At 43.9% G+C, this 19,965-nt stretch overlaps 1 protein-coding gene across 1 annotated transcript; it reads right to left on the reverse strand.

Moving 5' to 3' along the window:
* Positions 1-1,258: 1,258 nt before the first annotated feature.
* cyp1a (cytochrome P450, family 1, subfamily A) lies at positions 1,259-4,136 on the reverse strand. Its single transcript, XM_028956169.1, has 7 exons — positions 4,116-4,136; positions 2,998-3,876; positions 2,781-2,907; positions 2,599-2,688; positions 2,374-2,497; positions 2,197-2,283; positions 1,259-2,099 (listed from the first exon to the last, which is right to left on the reverse strand). The coding sequence occupies exons 2-7, from the start codon at positions 3,832-3,834 to the stop codon at positions 1,808-1,810; spliced, it is 1,557 nt and encodes a 518-aa protein (XP_028812002.1). The 5' UTR covers positions 3,835-3,876; positions 4,116-4,136; the 3' UTR covers positions 1,259-1,807.
* Between the last annotated feature and the right edge of the window lie 15,829 nt (positions 4,137-19,965).

A 19,965-nucleotide genomic window follows, 5' to 3' on the forward strand; every position in this document is an offset into this window, starting at 1 on the left:
TGTATTTCTCATCTTAGATGAGGCACACAAACAACACAGGCGATGGGGAATTTCAGGACTCTGTATCTTAGCTATTTATATATACACTTCAGTCAGTCAAGCTTTGTCTCACCTCCTATTGAGAACTTATAAACAGTATAAATATGAGGACTGAATAGAAAAAAAAAACACTCATTCAAGCATTCCAACACTTTGCAATCAGTGTTTATGTGATGAAACATGGGGAGATCTAAGCTGTGCAGGACCAGGCTTGGTGAAACTGAAGTCATTGTCAATGTGAAACAATGCAGCACAGCACACGGTGACACAATGAAATCTGTCCTCTGCTTTTAACCATCACCCTGAGTGAGCCATGACAGGCGACCGGGTAGCAGTGTGTGGGGACGGTACTTTACTCAGTGGGACCTCCGTGGCACCTTGGCGGATCGGGATTCGAACCGACAACCTTCTGATTACGGGGCTGCTTTTTTACCACTAGGCTATACTTTGGGAACCTTTGGTTTTGCGGCATCATGATGCATGTTGGTCACCAGACAGTGGATTTGGGCGACTAGTGACAGGACATTGGAGGTAGGTGCATGAAGAGGCATGATGATCTAGTTACTTTTATTATATTATGTATTCATAATTTACTGTACATTGTCCTTTTCAATGTATAGTCTTTCAAGTTTCTAGTTATATTAGTTCTGTTTAGGTCACCTTGAACAGTTCTCCAGCCAGTAAGCAGCCAACATGAGAGGAGGAGACTTATTCTGATAAACTAGACATTGCACTTCTTTGCACGAAAGATGCAAACGTCTCCTCGATGTACCGGCTAAAGTATCTTCTGCAAAATTGTGCCTCGTAAACGTTACCTGCGCGATTTCACTGATATACACATCATACTCAGTTACGTTGTGGACGGTAATTTGGTAAATCATTACTATGCAGATCTGCGTTCCCGAACGCAGCCGGTCCCTGATGCGTCACTTTTTGCTTATGCTACATCACTTCCTGTGCTTGCTGCGCGACACATTACGTCTCGGCATCGAACATTTATGTCATGAATACATAAAACACCTTATTAATGGAAGTTGTTTTCTTTCATTTGTTTTTATTAACATACATGAATATTGCATTACAAAAGAATTCTTTTTTCATTTAAACGTTTACAACAAACACTGCAAATCCTTCATTATAAGAAACCTTTGATATAAGTTAAACATACAGTAGCAAAAGATTACAACACAAGAACAATGTAATTAATTATAATAAAATCTTACAGTGTATCATAGCTTTATTGCATTTACACATTTGTTGCCTTTACAATTTTGTATTTTGGCCCCTAAAGGCCTATGCAATGCATCACATTTTAGGGTTAGCTTACCCGTTTCACAATAGCTTCGCTGTTTTTAATCAAACAATTTTTCTCAGCAGAACAAAGACGTAATTCATACAAATATATGTCCAGAATACATAAAGGCAATAAAGTTTGCCAGTTTAACCAACTTATCCTCTCAATCGTAAAGGTTTTACATGAAAGATGGTTATTTTCTGACCAGTACTTTCCTCTACCATTTTACTTGTGCACTGCGAGTGAAGTCGGTGAACAAGATTTACCCCAAGCTGCCCTCCACAAATGACTGAGCCACAAAAGGGTGAATTAAAACATCACTTTCTCCCTCTGTCAATGCATCTTCGAGCATACTGCAACTAGACCTATCTTTTCAGAGATAAATCAATGTTTATGCAGCCATTTTCCTGGTAAGAAGCCCATTGTTTACCGCCAAATATTTCAGCTTCAACAAGCACTTAGTCAGCTTAAGCTTTACTTCCTAGGCCGCAAGCTTGCCCGCAGTTGGCAGCGCTTGTGTTTCATTGTGAGCCCATACTCTGGGGTCATGTCTAATGGCTGCCCTGGCATCTCTTGGAACTGCAGCCGCTGGACCAAGATGGCCATGAAGAGGAAGACCTCCGTGCGTCCAATGGCTTCTCCAATGCAGCGGCGTCTTCCCAAGCCAAAGATCATTACTTTTTCCGCGTCCATCTTGTTGACTTCCGTGCCGTCAGCATTCAGGAAACGTTCAGGTACAAAGGAAGCAGGGTCCTTCCACAACTCACTGCAAAAAGTGTGCAATCTTTTACCATCTCTGCGCAACTAGATGGAACTGAAAAGAGACTCATTGGGCAAATCCTGTATTTGAAAATGAAACTTACGGGTCGTGGTTAACCTGCCACTGGTTGATAAATACACAGGTATCCTTAGGGATGAAGAAGCCATTAAGAGACGTGTCTTTAGATGTACTGTAAATGAGAAAAAAAATATATATGTATAGATAACCTGTGCAAATGAAATGGATAAATGATATGCTTAATGAGGGAACCCTGGCTCACCAATGTGGGATAGTAAATGGCAGGAATGACGAATGCCGGAAGATCTCGAGAATGAATGCCTCCAGAAGTGGAAGTCTGGATTTGTCTGCGAGACATGGAATACGATCCAGGCCAACATTTTCTTCTACAGAACGGGAGAAAAGAAAACATATGATCATTCACTGTCAAGTTGTTGGCATGGTCATGTTCCAGGGGGTGTCACGATGGAAAAAATATCCTGCTTACTCATTTGTTGGTGAAGTCTCTCCTGGATTTCTGGGTAGGCCACCATATAGGCCACAGCCCAGGACAAAGCAGTACTGATTGTGTCAAAGCCTGAAGGAATGCAAACAGCACGAAGAATGGATCAGGCCTTTAATCATGGCACACTGATACAGCCTCAATGAGGCATGCTAATTCATACTCACCAGCCCCAAAGAGATCATTGACGATGCCAACCACTTTCTCATCAGACACTTGGACATTTGCATTCTCGTCCAGTTTCCTATCTTCACAGTGATCAATGAGAGCGTCTGTGATGTCCCGTATGTTATTCTAATCGGGGGGGACAAAAAAAGAGAAGCTTGGCAAAAATGCACATTTTCTGCATGTGATTCAAGTACAGGTGATACAGCCATCACCCACCTTATCGAAAGAGGCATAGTGTTCCCGAACGATCTTCTGCACAAATGTGTTGAAGCGCGCGTTGATGTCCACAAACTTTTTCATGGTGTTGCTTGGTAGGAACTGCAGGAACGGTATGAAGTCCGACGGATTTCCGCTGCCCACCACCTGTCCAAACTCATCGCTCAGGTTCACCAGGCTCAGCAGCTGCTGGTCATCGTGGCTGTACCGCTTCCCGAAGCACATTCCGCAGATGACGTTGGCCACGGACACAACAATGTGGCGGAAGGGGTCAAAGCTGCCGCTGGCATCCATCACGCTCTTCAGCCGCTCCACCAGGTACTCGCCTTCCTTGCTGATGTGCTCCTCCAGCCTGCAGGAGTACTTGGCGCTATTTCCTGACAAGGATGTGAAGGAGCGCAGGGCATTCATGGCCAGCTTGCGTCTGGTGCGCCACACCCCAGCCTGGTCGGTGCTAAAGGCCAGGCTCTTGCCATCGTTGATGTACTGAAAGCTGTACAGATTGGGCCGACCAGAAAACTCTTCCCCTTGTTTAATGAGAGCTTGCCGTACCGCGTCAATCCCGCTGATCACCAGCACCGGTCGCATGCCAATGTGGATTTGATAAACGTGGCCGTAGCGCTTGGTCATTGCAGTTAGGCTGAGGTGCGGGTTGTACCCCACTTCCAGAACGTTCCCAATGATGGGCAAAGGCTTTGGTCCTGGAAGGGGCTTCAGCCCATCTGGAATCTTTTTGCGCAGCTGCAAGAGCAGGTAGACTATGCACAGTGTTGCCATGGCCACCAGGCTCTCAGAAACAGAGACCGGGCCCACCAGCGGCAGAACCATGAGTGCCATGTTGTATGTTGCTGTATGTTTCTCCCAGAGCGTGCCTGAATTCTGCAACGAATGACAACACAGGATTGATGCACCATTAACAATAATCTAAGAAATAAGTTATGTCATTCAGCAGCACAAAACAAACTACTATTTCATAAAAAGTACATATATTTTTGGAAGTATAACATAAGCCAGCTGTAGTGCTCCATGTGACAGTCCTGTACATTGCATGCTGACTACATGCACAAAAACAGACCGTTTAAAAAAAGCATAAAAAAGAATAACATGTAATGCTTTACTCTGAATTTGCGTCGTTCATAAACCGAATGCCTAAGATGAATTTTAAAATACATAAACAGAGGAAATGCTGGTGAAAATAATACTAATACTAATAATAATAGTACATGTAATGCTGACCTTACCTGAAAAAAAAACGATTGCCGAGTTCGAGTTCCGACAGACTGTCTGCATGATGAGAGGGCTGCTGCTTTTATGCAGCGCTCTATAATCCCATTGGCCGATCCCCGGGCCGCGTCACGCACGCACGCACGCACGCACGCACGCACGCACGCACGCGCTCCAGCGGAGCCAGGCTACTGCCGCAGATTACGCCTTAATTAGAACAACTATTGACACGCTTTTATCTGTCTAGTGCCGAGCTGGGTACTGCGCTGTTTCAATATTTAATCACGAGGAGCCGATAAGATGGGGGGAAATGAGAGCTTTATATAACCTTTATAATAAGAAAAAAACGTATTCTGTTTAAAGTATGTGATATGAAAAAAGAACAAATTGCTCGGAAGACGTTCTTCTCGAATTGTGTGCGTGTTTTTTTTTTTCTTTTTTTTGCTAACTAGAATCTTATCAAATACGTCGTGCGTTCTTGATTTCTGGAATTTCGGGAAAGCTGCAAAAAATACGCTACACAATCAAATTGATCATAAAAGGTTCTACAATATTTTTTAAATAACTATCCCATTTTAATTATTGATTCGTATCACCCTTCATGCTGAAATTGACTATGTACGTGTTTTATATGCATGTGTATTTTATAAGCATATGTACGTATGCTTGGTTCTTTATTATATATGTCGTGGTTGTCATGTCGATTTGTGTTGTAAATTTAACTTAATTGGAAAAAAATGAAATGTGATTAAGAGTTGATCAGCGGAGAGCGACTGAATTGGTGCCTTCTTGCCAGGACACTCCATGAAGCAACAGGTCTGATAGCGTGCAAAGCTCGGAACTTGGTGCCCGGGGGGTTTATTCAGGGGAAATGTCTCTGACAGCCTGGTAAATTTCACTCATGTCAACAGGAAAAGTGTCAAAAATGGCATTACGGGGGGAAAACCCCACAGAAAATTAGTCTATTCATGTTCTATGTGGGAGAATAATAATATGACGATAGACTTCAATATTAACATCTGCATAAAACATGAATGTGTCGCTCATATTCCCTCGTATTCGCCATCATTTGTCTGTTGATTCCTTTATTTAACTTACATATTCTTTGCATTGTTCATTTTTGCCGATATATCTACTGATTAGTTATCGGGGAGGGGGGGTGCAGATATTTATTAAAAGGAAAAAAAAAACGTATCGGTGCGTAATAATAGTCATAAAGCGATTTCGGTGCCGTGTGAAGCCGGTTAAAGATTGTCCAGGTTGCGTGAGAGCCTCCACTCCCGCCTCCAGCCCCGCTCTGGGTGGGTGGGGGCCGGGGAGGGGGACACGCGGCGATCCAGGCGGGGGTGAAAGGTCAAACGCGTTCAGAGCGCCTAGGCGTAACTCTTACAGCCCCGCTGAGAAAGTCACTTATGCGCAGATTAAAAGATGAAATCAAATAATTTGCGATCTGTGTTCGATGACGTGTATCTCGTGTCGTAATGACAGACAATTTTTTTATTATTGTGAGTGTAAGGAATATTGGACACATATTGCCAATATTGTATATACTGCTGAGTGCTGCTTGTTCGTATAGTTTTGATTTGTTTATATATATATATACACACACACACGCACGCACGCACACACACACACACACATATACATATATATAACAAATCAAAAGGATCTACGAACAAGCAGCGCTCACCAGTATATACAATATTGCAATATGTGTCCAATATTCCTTACACTCACTATAATAAGAATAATCATTGTATCTCATACATGAAGTCACTCACTCTCTCTCGCTCAAGCACACACACCCACACACACACACACACACACACACACACACACTTGTTTGAATGGGTGCAGCGCGGCGCCGCAGCCACGCGCACCGTCCGTCGGTGTTCGCGTGAGAAGGGCGCGGTGAGGGGTGGGCTCGGTCCACGGGGCGATCCTAAATCTGCTGGGTCAGTCACGCGAAGTCATCGGCTCTGGAAAGACACGGGGGACTTAAACTAGCAGAACAAAGAGCGCAGGACGAGAGGGGCTTTTCTCTCTCTCTCTCTCTCTCTCTCTCTCTCCAAACTTGGGCACCGAGGAGGGCGCAGCTTTTCTTTCTGGTAAAGCGAGGATCTTGGGCTTTGGAGTCATGCGATCTGTCACTCACGCTTCATATTAGCATGCAACCTACTTCAGATCCCCAGAGCGCCAAATCTGCGACAGTGGGGACAGGCTGCCAAACGCGGCGGTCCCTTCGCGTGTGAACAGTCGAATAGGCGCAGCCTGCCAAACCCATACAGAACATCACGAGGTATTAAAACTGTTCACTGTGGCGTGAGAGATGATGTAGAGGAATCATCCATCACCTGCTTTAAAGTGCAGAGGCTCTCCATCCTCCCGACGGCCAACAGTTCCAAGGTGGCGACACCCTGAAAGTCAAGTGATTGTCATTGTGGAACACAGCACAGCACAGCAAATGGTGCACACAACGAAATGTGTCCTTAGTGAGTAGCAATGACAGGCGCCCGGGGAGCAGTGTGTGGGGACGGTACTCACTGGCACCTCAGTTGCACCTTGGCGGATGAGGATTCGAACCGGCAACCTTCCGATTACGGGTCCCTTTCCTTACCCACTAAAGTGAAGTGACTGTCATTGTGATGTACAGCACAGCACACGGTGACACAACGAAATGTGCCCTCTGCTTTTATCCATCACCCTGAGTGAACAGTGGGCAGCCATGACAGGCGCCCGGGGAGCAGTGTGTGGGGGGACGGCGCTTTGCTCAGTGGCACCTTGGCGGATCGGGATTCGAACCTGTTCTGTAGCCATTCATTGATATAATATTGTTAATAACATATTATGTCTCTTTTTGCAATTGAGAGCAGCACAGAATATTTTCATTCGTATGAACCAAACATCAATAGCAGCCTTGGCCACAGTGCGCCTTGAAGGAATGTCCCTAGCTGTCTGTGCAGGATGGATGAAACTCAAACAAGTGTGAAGACAGCCTCAGCACGCAACAGCGACGCACCTGTCACATCCTCTCGGCCCGGTGCCTGCAAGAGTGCGTTCCTGGGCGCGCATGGCGTGCGGCAGCGGGTGCCGATTTGGCTCAACCACCTTTCCAGGGTGGGTGACGGCTGAGTTATGAGCGTTTGGCTGCCGTTGTTTTCCTGCAAACACACCAGGTATGTGGGAACAGGGGAGCCTGCTTCCGTCTGTGTGCAACCCCCCCCCCCAAAAAAAAAGACAAGAAGGGGGAAGGAGCGGGTGGAAAGGTGTGTACAGCAGGGACCATGGAAGTGAAGCGGCTGCACCAGGAATTCCTGAGTGTTTACACTGAACCGCACTGTCACCCCGGGTGACTGCCATTCGCCGTGCTAGCAAAGATTTAGCACGCACGAATGGGGGCGGGGTGGAGTTGGTGATGGGTCGTACGTACGGAATGGCAAAGCAGCCACAGTTCACCACTTAGGAATCTTTTACAATAAAATGGCATAAATGCCAGAACGCCGGCAAATTTATCGTGAAACGGGTATCATGAAAATCAACAAGTTATTAATGCGAGATAATTAGTATATGTATTCATGTGAATGATGTGATTATATTGGGTGGGTAACATAATTTTTTGCAAGGGTCATGACCCCGCACCCCCACCCCAAACACACACAAATATTACCCTTTTGTCTGTGCCTCTGGACCAGCATACTGTGTCTTGTCAAGGCAAGCTAAGGCCAGGTAATGGATAACTGGCGGGCCCTTTGTTATCCATTAGGCTATGAACTGGATTAGCCATTCTGAAATGAACCGCCGTGGGCTAACCGCGCTTGCATCTAACGTGTACGAGTTCAGTAGGAGGCCGCATCGTTCTGGGATCACATAAGTGGCCCAACAATGCCCAAATCAGCAGCTCCCTCATAATGAACACACACATTTGTACAATGGATCCTTCGCAGACCTAACTGTCACACAGTTGTAGTCAAAATTGTTGCTGCAAATGCATTTCAGTCAAAAACAAATTTTCCACTTTGGTTAAAAAAAAAAATTGTTTGGTACAATGTTGGTGCAGATTGTCCATTGCATTATTCATATTTTAAAATGGGACTCATATTTGATCACTGATATTTTTATTTGGTTTTTAGAGTAAAAATGATGAATGTTATTCTGTGTTTTTTACCTCACAGAGGCGTGGATATGTTTAAAATGGTGCTGTGTTGTGTGTGCAGGCCATGTATGCGGTTAATCATTGACCTCAGGTGGATAAAAACGGGCTAAACCCAGCATGACACACGGCTACTCACACGTCACAATGCAGAAGTGACGGTGGCCAGGGCATCACTGTTCACTGGCACTGAGCTTAAACACTTGACTGGGGGGGGGTTGTCAATTATATCACCTTCCCCCCCTGACAGCGGTGCAGAGCAGATTAGAAAGTGAGCTAACTCCGTCCTTCCGCAGAGCTGGTTTTATTCCTCTCGCTGGGAGCAACAATGGTTGCGTGCGGAAACCCCTATCTGGGCCATTCATCTTGCTTGTCACCTCACTCTTTTTTGGACACGAAGGTGCCACGAAGGTGCCTTTGTTTTTTGCTGACTCAGTTTTTTTGAGTAAATAAATAAATAAAGAAGAAGAAAAAGAGCGTGCGTGTAAGAGTGTAAAAAAAAAAAGAAATAAATAAAGCAGATACATACATGCTTGTCACGCACAACAAGCCACGCACAAAAGCCACTGCCCGCTCACCGTGTTGCCAGATTTGGGTGACAACCCTGCCTGGTGACCTACGCTGAAAAAAATATTTTATCATTGACGTAATATAAATGGACAGGTTACAGCAGATTTGATTGGTTTATTTATTGGTTTCTTAAGTTTATCCGGTGTTTACTTTTTTCAGTTTAGAGCCATTAAAATGACCAGTCAAAACTGTATATATTTTAGCTCTGCAGAGAATTCCAGCACTTCCACAATTATATTATATTTTATTATATAATTATATTTTAAATAAATCCAAGTGTGATTGAAATGCTGCTAATTTATTGTGTACATATGTGTTCCCTTCATAACGTGTTTAGCTGTTAACCTGTACATTTGCATGCTGGTATTGACTGTGACACCACTGATCATTAAATTCTCATGATGATCCCGTCTGGTCAGGATGGCCAACCTGCACGGCCTCAGAGGTCATGGCCATCCAGGTGAGATAACGACTGGCCAGTATGAGAAATGCTTGAGACTAGTGCACTTACTGAGTAAGGGTATGTACAACAGGGTCATTTCTTCACTGCATCCAAATAGCTGATCTGAAATATCTCAGTGAATCCAGTAAAGCGGCATTACATAATTACAAAGAGGACATCTATCTGTTCAAAAGTTCAAAAGTAGCCCAATTCCTGGCAACACACACCCAAACCCCCCTCCCCTGGGTCCTTTGTGCTGTGCCGTGTTGGGGTGGGGTTACCCGGAGTGCCTCTGTGGGTTAATGATTGAGGCACAGTCCCAGCATCGCGTGCAGACGGTGTTTGCTCGGGCCCTGCCAAGGGTCGTGAGGTCGTGTGCGGAAAGGGCAGAGGGGGGCATCGTCCAGCCTCACGAGTTACATGTTTCATCAAAACAATCAGAGGAGAAGCACGCTACCGCCGGGTAAATAAAGAACCTGGCAGCGCTCACTATGCATGTTTTCCACTCAAGTTGACCTTTAAATAATAATTAACAAAATCTTCTAGTGATTAGGGATTTGCAAGTGAGCTGTATTAAGGGCCATGTGCACAATATATTATGTACTTATAATAAAAAAAAGCAGACTGGCCGTTAAAAAACAGAAGCGCCACAACCGAAAGTTTTGACATGCCATGCATTCTTTCACACAGCGAACAGAGAGCGAACTACAGGAGGTCCACGAAGGCGGCTTGCTGTATTGATCCCTTTCATGGGACAGTGCGGGACATGGAGCAACGGTCAGGCAGATATCTCTGCTGCCAAGTGTTTTTCTTGGACAGAGCTAAAACTTTATCCCTCGGGGGCATGTTAAGTAATTGACTGAACAGTGTTCCAAGATAACAAAACCTTCTGACCTGACTAAGACAGGATGTCACACAACCAGCTTATGTGTGTATATTTCCTATGTGTGTCTCTGTGTGTGTGTGTGTGTGTCTGTGCTCTTGTCTTTGAAATACCTTGCATTCAGGTCAGCATCTGTGTGTACGTGCTAGGGAGACGCTTCTTACTGGGCCGTACCATCTGCATTTAATTTAGCTTTTACTTTCACTGTACAAAATTAAAAAATTGAAAATATGATATTACCCTAAATATTATTCTGGCAATACCTGACAAGTTTTGCTACGTTTAATATTGCAACTACTACTTTAAAAAATATATGTAAATTCTGAACACACACATTCTGTCTAGTTTTTGTCCAAAAGAACATTTAAATTGGAACACTTTGTATAAGATGGCAGGTAAATGATGAATGTGGCAGGCTGGATGCACCAAAAGCTCTAGTGAAAAAATGGGGGACCTCCTGTTTCATTCAGTAAGTGAACTTAAACCCTGAACCAAAGCAGAGAATAAATATGTTCATTTGCTTTCAGTGATGGACTCAATGCATACAGTACACACACACACACACACACACACACACACACACAAAGGCACACACCTTGTGAAGGCTTGCTAAAGCTTGGTTAAAGCTGCGCTGTGAAATAAAAGGGAGACAAATGATTGGCTTGCGTGAGGAGGCCCGGGGTAAGCGACTGCTAATGTTGCTCTTTGCCAAATGTTATCTTTGAATCAGTTCTATTAGCTGGCAGTTAATCACCGCGGCATGCCAGAATACCAAGGCGCAGGCGTGTTTTCATCCTGTGCTGCGCTGCAACTCTCCCGCAGTCAGCCCGGTCTGGAGTTCAGGCTCGTTCCCAAGTACTGGATCGATGAACTATGCCTTAAATACTTAAACTGGTTTTATCCCATACTGCGTGCTAAATAGAATTGAGTAATTGTTATGTACAGTCTCTGATGTGTGTGTGACTGGTAATCCTGTGATGAAGGAGGTGTGTAAGGATAAGGGGCTTCTGAGGACCTGACAAAGCTGTCCACAGGGTCCACAACACACATCCAGGGCACCCATTGATTCTCAGGGTGTTTATAATGTGGCGCTGTGTGTTGATGCCAAAGAAGAGGACAAAAAAAGGAAATCTGTCTCTCTTCACACAGGCCTTTTGGGTGTTGCCCACCCTAAATAAACTGCCGTCCCCACAGGGTATCGCCGTTCCACCTCCACCCTCTCTAACACTGGCTCATGGGCAACATGCAAACCCAAACAGGAAAACAGCCTAAGCACCTGCCAGGCTCTTCTCATGGATTACAGCACGATTCTTCTCACACCTCCTTCACCACCCCCGTCTCCAACTTTCTTGGCCCGGTCCCCACACTTGACACCCCCCAGGCACTTTGCAGTGCTGAGAAGATGAATATAACAAATTAGAGGCCCAACTCCAGCTTAGGTCTGATTAACATATGAAAGCTGTGCGCGGCCGATCTGCAGAAATGGTGGCCCAGACACTGGGAAGATGCAAGAAGTCACCCAGGGTGACCCCTAATCCCTGCCCCTCATCTCTCATCGCTTCAATTTTGATCATTTACGTCAAAACGTCTGAGAAAACGAGCCGCCGAAGGGCCCACCGCTCGTCATGACAGGAGAAAACAGCTTATTCAGATTTGATTGTCAGCCAGCTCCCAAACTGCAGTCTGCCATTTAAGCGCAACTGTAATTATAATAAATAAAGCGAGCTCGCAACTGCTACTGTTCAGCCTCGGGTCTTTGTCTTGTTTTATTGACTTCAGGAGGCCGAGCTGGGGGAAATAACAAGACCCAGTTCTGCTCAAGCAAGAGCCAAGACCAGTCTGTGCAAAAGAAAGATAAAGTGATGGAAAGAGAAAGTGAGAAGTGTGTGTGTGTGTGTGTGTGTGTGAGTTTTGTATGCCAGATATGCATTGTTAAATGCTGCTTGCCAGGCCGGATGGAGCGGAGGATAGGGGCTATATATGCTACAGAGGCACGTACGCATCCTTAGATATTGGCTTTGGTCTGAACTGTCCACAATATGGCAAAGACATAAGTTTTTTGGAGTAAATGCATAGAAAAACAATAATAAATGATTATTTATTAATCATTGTGAAATTCGTGCTGGGTAGAGCACTGGCGGAATGAATGCATGTACAACCGTGTGTGTGAGAATGATTAGGCCTTTATGCTACTTTGAAGATCATTACCCTTTCTCTCCCCTAGGCACCCCGGTGAATAAACGCACAGGTATTCCATACAATTCACACATTCCTTCACCATGAATAAGGTGCTGAAGACACTGAACTGTCCTGCCAGCGTTTTTTGTAAATCTGTCACGGTAATTCATGAATATGATCTTTGGGCCCACCGATACCTGACGCACATGTGATGCACCGTGGTGCGCTGCAGGTAAATAGTACATGACCAGTACATTAAGATATCTTATCCACTCCCCAACACACTAGTGCGTGCATTGCGTGACAAGGCATTCTACACTGTAATTATGTAATTATAATAATCAAATCTAAATTATGGTACATATAATACAGATACATAATATGCTGTGTGTAACCGATAGTAACATTATTAACAATATAGTCCCGCAAAGAGTTCCTACCTTGTGCCCAACATCCCAGGATAGACTCATCATATACTGTATAATTACTCTAAATCTGTATGATATATTATATTATTCTGCAAATAATATCTCTTTGTTTTATGGACACACACCTGTCTACCAGTATAGCAACTTTATGGAGCATAAATTATTAAACTACTCATTGTGTTTTTTTCTGCATTAAAACGGGAGAAATCTGCACATTAAGCTGGTCCACTCACGCGATTGTGAATCAAATAACACAAAAGCTCGGGAGGACGCAGTGTTCTGTTTTTTTGTATCCTCTCTCTGTTCTTTAGTGTACTTTGCACAGTTTTGTCAGGTGCATTACTCAGACTGGGAATGTATGTCATAAGATTTACAAGCTCTTCAAAGCCTGCGCTGACTAAACAATCTGGCACTCCCATTCACTACAGGAAGAATAACTTTTTTTTTTATTTTTATGAATGACACTCTGCGCCTGAGTGACAACTCTTGCATGTGCACCCAAAAGGCTCGGCACTCTGCACATTTGGGGCCGTGAGACGCCGTGTGACACGTGATCCCGATCTTATGTTTGAGCGCAGAATGGGAATCTGTTCTTTTTTCAGCCCTCGCTCTGAATTTAGGCATAACCTTCCAGGGCTGCAATGCAGGGGAAATTACCCAGAATGCACTTCCCCCACCCCATTTACCTGCTTTAGCTTGCCTGCAACTCGGGAAGCCGCTGTCATGAGTCTGCATTTTGGAGCGGCTTCTCACGCCAGCACAGTGCCTGTCCATCACCAGCACCAGAGGACAAGAAAGCGCATGCATGGGAGAGGGAAGGATGGCATACGCTGCTGGGACAGAGCGAGAGGGGGAGAGGGGGACCGAGATTTTCAGAGAAACAGATAAACTCCTCTCAGAAAGGTTCTGGCTCATTACCCATGCAACCTGAGCAGGTACTCTCTGCAAAGAAAGTTCTGGAGCGGCAATGATGGAAACCGCACAGCGTAATAAAGGTCCTAATTTAATGTACGGGGTGATCAATTCAAATGAAAAAAACAAAAATGTTAGGCCTGTTTTAGGCCTGTGAACCTCACTGTATGCTCCTGAGACCATTTACCTGCATTGATATTATTTTTAATAAAATAATTTAAAATGCAAGTAAACCAACTTCTGCAATCCAGGTTCAACTGTTTATATAAAAAGCTCAGGAACAAAGTCCTGTTTGTCAGATTTGTGACAAAAGCCTGACTGTTCCTGGGATGCTGAAACATTTAAAAGATTTCTGGCTTGGCTTGGAAACTTATGAAACACCTTCATCTGAAGCCCAGGTGTGCGTGTGATCTGGTGGATGTTGTGCAAGTGATCTGTGTGTGCAACCAGAGAGGAATGTAATGTACACTGGTGAGGGGACAGGAAGTGGTTCACCTGGATACGGTTACACGGACCATTCTTTTTTTTTATCCTCCTTTTTTTTTTCACCACATCCTTTTTTTTTTAGGGCATCACAACGAGCAATTAGCGCAACCTCCCGCCGCATTCAACTTTCTTCACTACCAAATGATTCCATTTTGGAAATATCGGTTAAGCTTTAACATGAAATGGAACTGGAAGGTACCACAACTAATTCGTTCCATTTGGCTGCCAAGATAGACTGGAGAGGCACCACTGTTTCCAGTAGGTTCCTGTTCCTTTAACTTCTTTGTTTTTGAAGTGCACTCAGAAGTAATGATGGGTTGTGAGGGTTCATAAAGCTCAAAGGGCGATCCCATGATTAAACGGCCGCATGCTCGTCTTCAAATCATTTCTTTCCTCTCCTGCAAAACCATTAACTTCTAAGTCAGCGTTTGATGAGAATATTTATTTACTTGAACTTTCACGCGACATGAAACTGGTGAGAAAATAGCCTGTAGCGGTGAAGATGAAAAGAATAACGCTCTCATCACACTAGACACTGCCAGAAGCTCCCTGACGGCTAATACTAAATCACAACTTCTTTTTTTAAGCATTCCTACTGTCCTCCCCTTCCTAAATCAGTAAGATCTCATTTTCTTTCCTCAAGATCACCTAGTGACACAAGGAAGCTGGTCGCCATCATGCGTCTTTCCTGTCCCAGATCACTCTCCCTTCCTGAAACCTGTCCTTTAGGCGCCTTCTCAGCTGACTCTGACAATCCCATCATGCATTCATCACCTTTTTTCAGACCTCCAGCGAGCGATGGCTTGGCAGAAACCAGCGAATCTCTCTGTGCGAACGGCGAACGTGTTTTGGCCAGCATGGGACGAGTGCCGCCTAGATGCCAAATGCCCGGCACTTGATGATAATTCAATTACACCGAGCCACAAGCCAGAGCCAGGCAGGATTCCACACGCCAGACGGCCCTTTCACAACCTCCACGTTCCTCACCAGAGACCGGGGTGGTTGTATACACACTCGGGGAGCGGTGGAGAGCTTGTAATTACCTCATGACAGCCACTGTTTGCAATTACAAGAACAGACGTATTGTGTCCAAATCCCCCCAAGTCCCTCGCTCCTGCGCGAGCCAATTTCTCACCGTGTGTTGTGATAGGATCTGATCGAGCCTGCAAGTCTTAGCGGCTGGCGTGTTTATATAAACCGGCTCGGGTTGGCTCGGGTGATGGTGCGCCAGCGTCTGGGCCTTTAGGAGAGTGGAAACGGGAGTAAAACGTCTGCCCACTCCAGCAAGTGAGTCGGGTCCTGTTGGGCCCGTGTTCTCAGAGCCGCCGCTCCTCCTGTGTTCCTCCTGTGGCTTGGCACCAGAGGATCAAATGTTTTCCAATTTCAAATGACACATAATTGGAAGGCAGCGCACAAGTGATGAACTGTCACTGCACATCCACAGATAAACAATGTAAACAGCATTGGAGCTGCATGTTCGAACCTGCGTCGGAGGGGAGCATTGCCAGGGTTGTAACAGGATATGTTATGAAACCGTTATTCACGTAAACATCATAATTCTTCCAAAGCAATCTTTCATGTTTTATTGGTTAAATTGATAAAGGTGCATGCCTACGCACACACACACACACACACACACACACACATATATATATATATATAATAAGGTCTTTAATAAGGTCTGTTCATAACATTTTCTTGAATAATTAATAATTAATAAATAATTAATTATAAAGACTAAAGCTGCTAAAATGCCAAGGAAAAGCATTAGGAAGCGGGCTGAGACATGGACTGACGCGGACAGTGTCTGAAATGCATTTAAATAAAAGAGATTAGCAGGAAATAAAATTTAAATAAAATGTAGTGCAAGTTAAGGGCTGATTCAGAGGATGTGCCCTAATATCCTGTGTCACATGCTACAGTGTGTGTTAAAAAATCTGCACAAGGGTGCTGCTCCTGTGTTTTTGAGAGCAGCAGCCCTGGGCCTCTATTTGAAAAAAAAAAAAAAAACTCAGACCAACACCACCAAACCAAATTGAGTTGCATTAACATTTATTTTTATATATTTAGACATTAATCACAGTGATTAACATGTTCATTTTGACAGCCCTATTAAAAACAGTTTTACATAAAACACTGGAGCAAGCAAACATCAAATTATAGCCTGTACATCGATGCCTTGATGTTCCACATCCTGCTTTGATAGTGATAAATTTAAGTTCACTGCTTGCAATGTTTTGGCTCCTCGATATGAAAATGTATTGGAGATAAGTTCATAGCAAATGTTATCTGCGACCCCATTTTATGATAAGATCAATAAGCTGAGCCGGCGTTTGGGAAAATAAATGCAAAGATGAAATGGGGAGGCAGTAAAAATGCCGACCATCAAAAGCCAGGTGTAGGGTCATTAGAGCTGAGAAGATAAAGCGTCTGCCCTCACGCAAGCCAGGCAGCCTTGGACCCAGAGGCGACACACTTTACCCCTGAAAGATTGAACTCTGATGCTCCACCGACCCGTCCAACTGGTTCCTCGCATGTTACACTTTGCCGTGCATGCAAACTGCTTGTAAAATGTTGGAGGAAGCTGAGGTGTAGAGATGGATCGCCCGAGGGTAGGGGAGTTTACACAACGCCCCAGCTTTACTTTTTTTATTACTAAACATCATGCATGTGCTGAAGTGTAACTTCCTTAAAAAAAAAAAAAAAAAAAAAAATGCTTACAAACTTCTTTTGAAATGTTTTTTTACCAAATTGTGGTGCAAGAACCTGCAACCAGTTTGCAAAAGTTTGGTCGGATCTTACCGGTTGGTAAAAAGTTCTAAACCTTTAAAAAGTTTCCATTGAGACCTGAATGTAGCCATGGTGAGGAGAAAGTTAATGAAGTGCCCACTGCCTGTGCTGGCCTGTGCGGAGTGCCCGGCGGTGGGTGTGTCTGTGGGGTCGGGGGGCGGAGAGAAGCCCAGCAAGCCCCAGGCAGGAAGCCTAGATTTAAGAATGAGTTAGCGTGTCAAGATCGCTTGTCTCGCTGCAGACCACGCCTGCACCTGTCAGGTGTTCGCTGGCATGCCTGTGTTCCGTGCAGGGAGTCATGTTCGTGTGCCTTTACGTGTATGTGTGTGAGAGCGAGACAGAAAGGGAGTGAATGTATCTCTCCGCTGCTTTGCTCTCCATCGCTCTCTCTGCACGCAGGTGAATTCCTGAGCTACAGAGGTCATTTGATGGCCCCCAACTCGGGGCTCGTCCTACACACCGTCCCCTGGCCCCTCAGCCCCTACTGCACCTATGTTCATGTAAGGTAAACACCATAGAAAGCTGGTGATGGTAGTGCGGCACAAATGGCAGATTCTTCTAGCCATGCGTGGAGCAGAGGAACAACAAATCATTTCTGGAGTGCCTTTGATTTTAGGTTAGCTTCCTGTTTCTTTCAGACCTTCCCTTATGGACAGGTGGCTCTGGGACTTTGATGTTCAAGAGGTTGAAAAGGGGCTGTAACTGAGACAAGATAATTGACAGGAGATTTTTATGTTCTAAGAGTTTTTCTTTTCAACTAAAACTGAAGAATCATTTTCTTTCGCACTGGAACTCAATGAACAATCGAACAAAGGACTTGAAAAATGGGCTGGATTCAGTAGTCAGGCTTGGAATCAGAGGTTACGTTGGTGATGGTGAGATTGGAATATATAGGAATGTGTGATGAGGTAAGGTGTCCCAAACACTGGGTCAATGAAGGTTCACCTCAGCCAAAAACACTTGGGTTCTCCCAGTATACTAACCCAAATGTAATGCTTTAGCAAGAGCCAGGGAAGCTCCTCAGACACACATGTTTGGTGTGTGAGGGTTCTGCCTGGCGCAGGAACGTGTGCTCCGTGCCTGAAGTTGCATTGGTTGCTGTCCCTGCTGGCATGAGCTTATCTTTGCCATCACCTTCAAATCAATGCATAACTGCGAGATGGGCCAGGGCAAATACCTGCTATTCTCCATTGTTGTTTTTTTTTTCCTCTATAGCCGAGCTAGAAATAGAAACTGATGTCAGAAAACTGTTACAAAACAATCTGACCAAAAAAAGATTTAAAAATATGCTGTGGGTGTGTGATTAAATGACACAATGCACTAGAACATGTCAAATAAATACACTGTTATTCTTAATATATGGATAATAAAATTACTGATTAAATTGATGAGCCAAAATGACATATTACAGTCAAATAATTCTGTTCACCCAAACATATAGCATTACTGATTTTTTTGGCATATGTACAGTACAGACCAAAAGTTAACAAATGCAAAATGAGCGGGAAAAAAACATTAGTAAGAAAAATCTAAGAATCTAAAAATATTTCGGCATAGAGGAGATTTAACTTGTTTTACACTTTAATTCATATAAAGTACAGGCCAAAAGTTTGGACGCACCTTCTCATTCAATGTGTTTTCTTTATTTTCATGACCATTTACATCGGCAGATTCTCACTGAAGGCATCAAAACTATGAATGAACACATGTGGAGTTATGTACTTAAGAGTGAAGGCAAAGGGGCCAACAAGTGCTAAACACCTCTGGGAACTCCTTCAAGACTGTTGGAAAAGCATTTCAGGTGACGACTTCTTGAATCTCATCGAGAGAATGCCAAGAGTGTGCAAAGCAGTAATCACAGCAAATGGTGGCTATTTTGAAGAATCTAGAATATAAAACATGTTTTCAGTTATTTCACCTTTTTTGTTAAGTACATAACTCCACATGTGTTCATTCATAGTTTTGATGCCTTCAGTGAGAATCTACCAACGTAAATGGTCATGAAAATAAAGAAAACATATTGAATGAGAAGGTGTGTCCAAACTTTTGGCCTGTACTTTATATGAATTAAAGTGTAAAACAAGTTAAATCTCCTCTATGCCGAAATATTTTTAGATTCTTAGATTTTTCTTACTAATGTTTTTTTCCCGTTCATTTTGCACACTTTGTTCAAGCAAGTGAAGATGTGAAGAACTCCAGACCTGCGGAGGCAGCTGCTTGTGTTACTATTGGCCACACATATAACCTGAGCTGGTGAACTCTGCTGCTCCGAACGGCTGGAAGCTGTACTACAAAGCGATTGCATGACAAATGCTGGGAAGGATGTGAGATAATCTCTCTTTCTTTCTGGCTGACATAGTTCTCAGATTGTCTCATGTATTTTTTTCCTGATTCCTTGTTGCCTGGCGACATCTCCTTGAAGGCCTGGCGGCACGGAAGGGGGTGGAGCTGTCAGGTGATGGGCCTGTCAAACAGATTCCTTAAGTACAGCACTATATTTGTACTATTATTATTATTATTATTATCATCATCACTCATAATTTATAGAATTTGCTTTAAATTTATTTTATTAAATTAAATCTTTTTTTTTATTAAATAAGATCCAGTAATCACCCCCATTTCTGACCTCTACTAAATACTTCTATTTAAGAGGTTTCCATACGGGATACCAGAATCTTTGTTATTTGGGTGCATTTTTTGTAGTAAAAGGTTTCTAGGTGCACATGAGGACGATTTAAGGCACTGCTGCTAACATGGTATACCACTTATCTACATTATGTAACAACTGAGGCCATTCATTGTGATGTAATGCCCCCTACTGGTCACAGAGGTCGCAAAGTTCAGACTTAGAAGCAGCAGCATGATTTTGGAGATGTAGACAAGCAAGAATTACAAAAATGCAGAA

Source organism: Denticeps clupeoides, chromosome 16, assembly GCF_900700375.1.
Source record: "Denticeps clupeoides chromosome 16, fDenClu1.1, whole genome shotgun sequence".
NCBI lineage: Eukaryota > Metazoa > Chordata > Actinopteri > Clupeiformes > Denticipitidae > Denticeps > Denticeps clupeoides.

Coding starts and splice junctions, on each gene's coding strand:
- cyp1a (XM_028956169.1), bottom strand. CDS start 3,834: ATGGCACTCATGGTTCTGCCGCTGGTGGGCCCGGTCTCTGTTTCTGAG. Junction 2,689..2,780: donor CAATGATCTCTTTGGGGCTG/GTGAGTATGAAT, acceptor GCATTCCTTCAG/GCTTTGACACAATCAGTACT. Junction 2,100..2,196: donor TGGCAGGTTAACCACGACCC/GTAAGTTTCATT, acceptor CACTTTTTGCAG/TGAGTTGTGGAAGGACCCTG.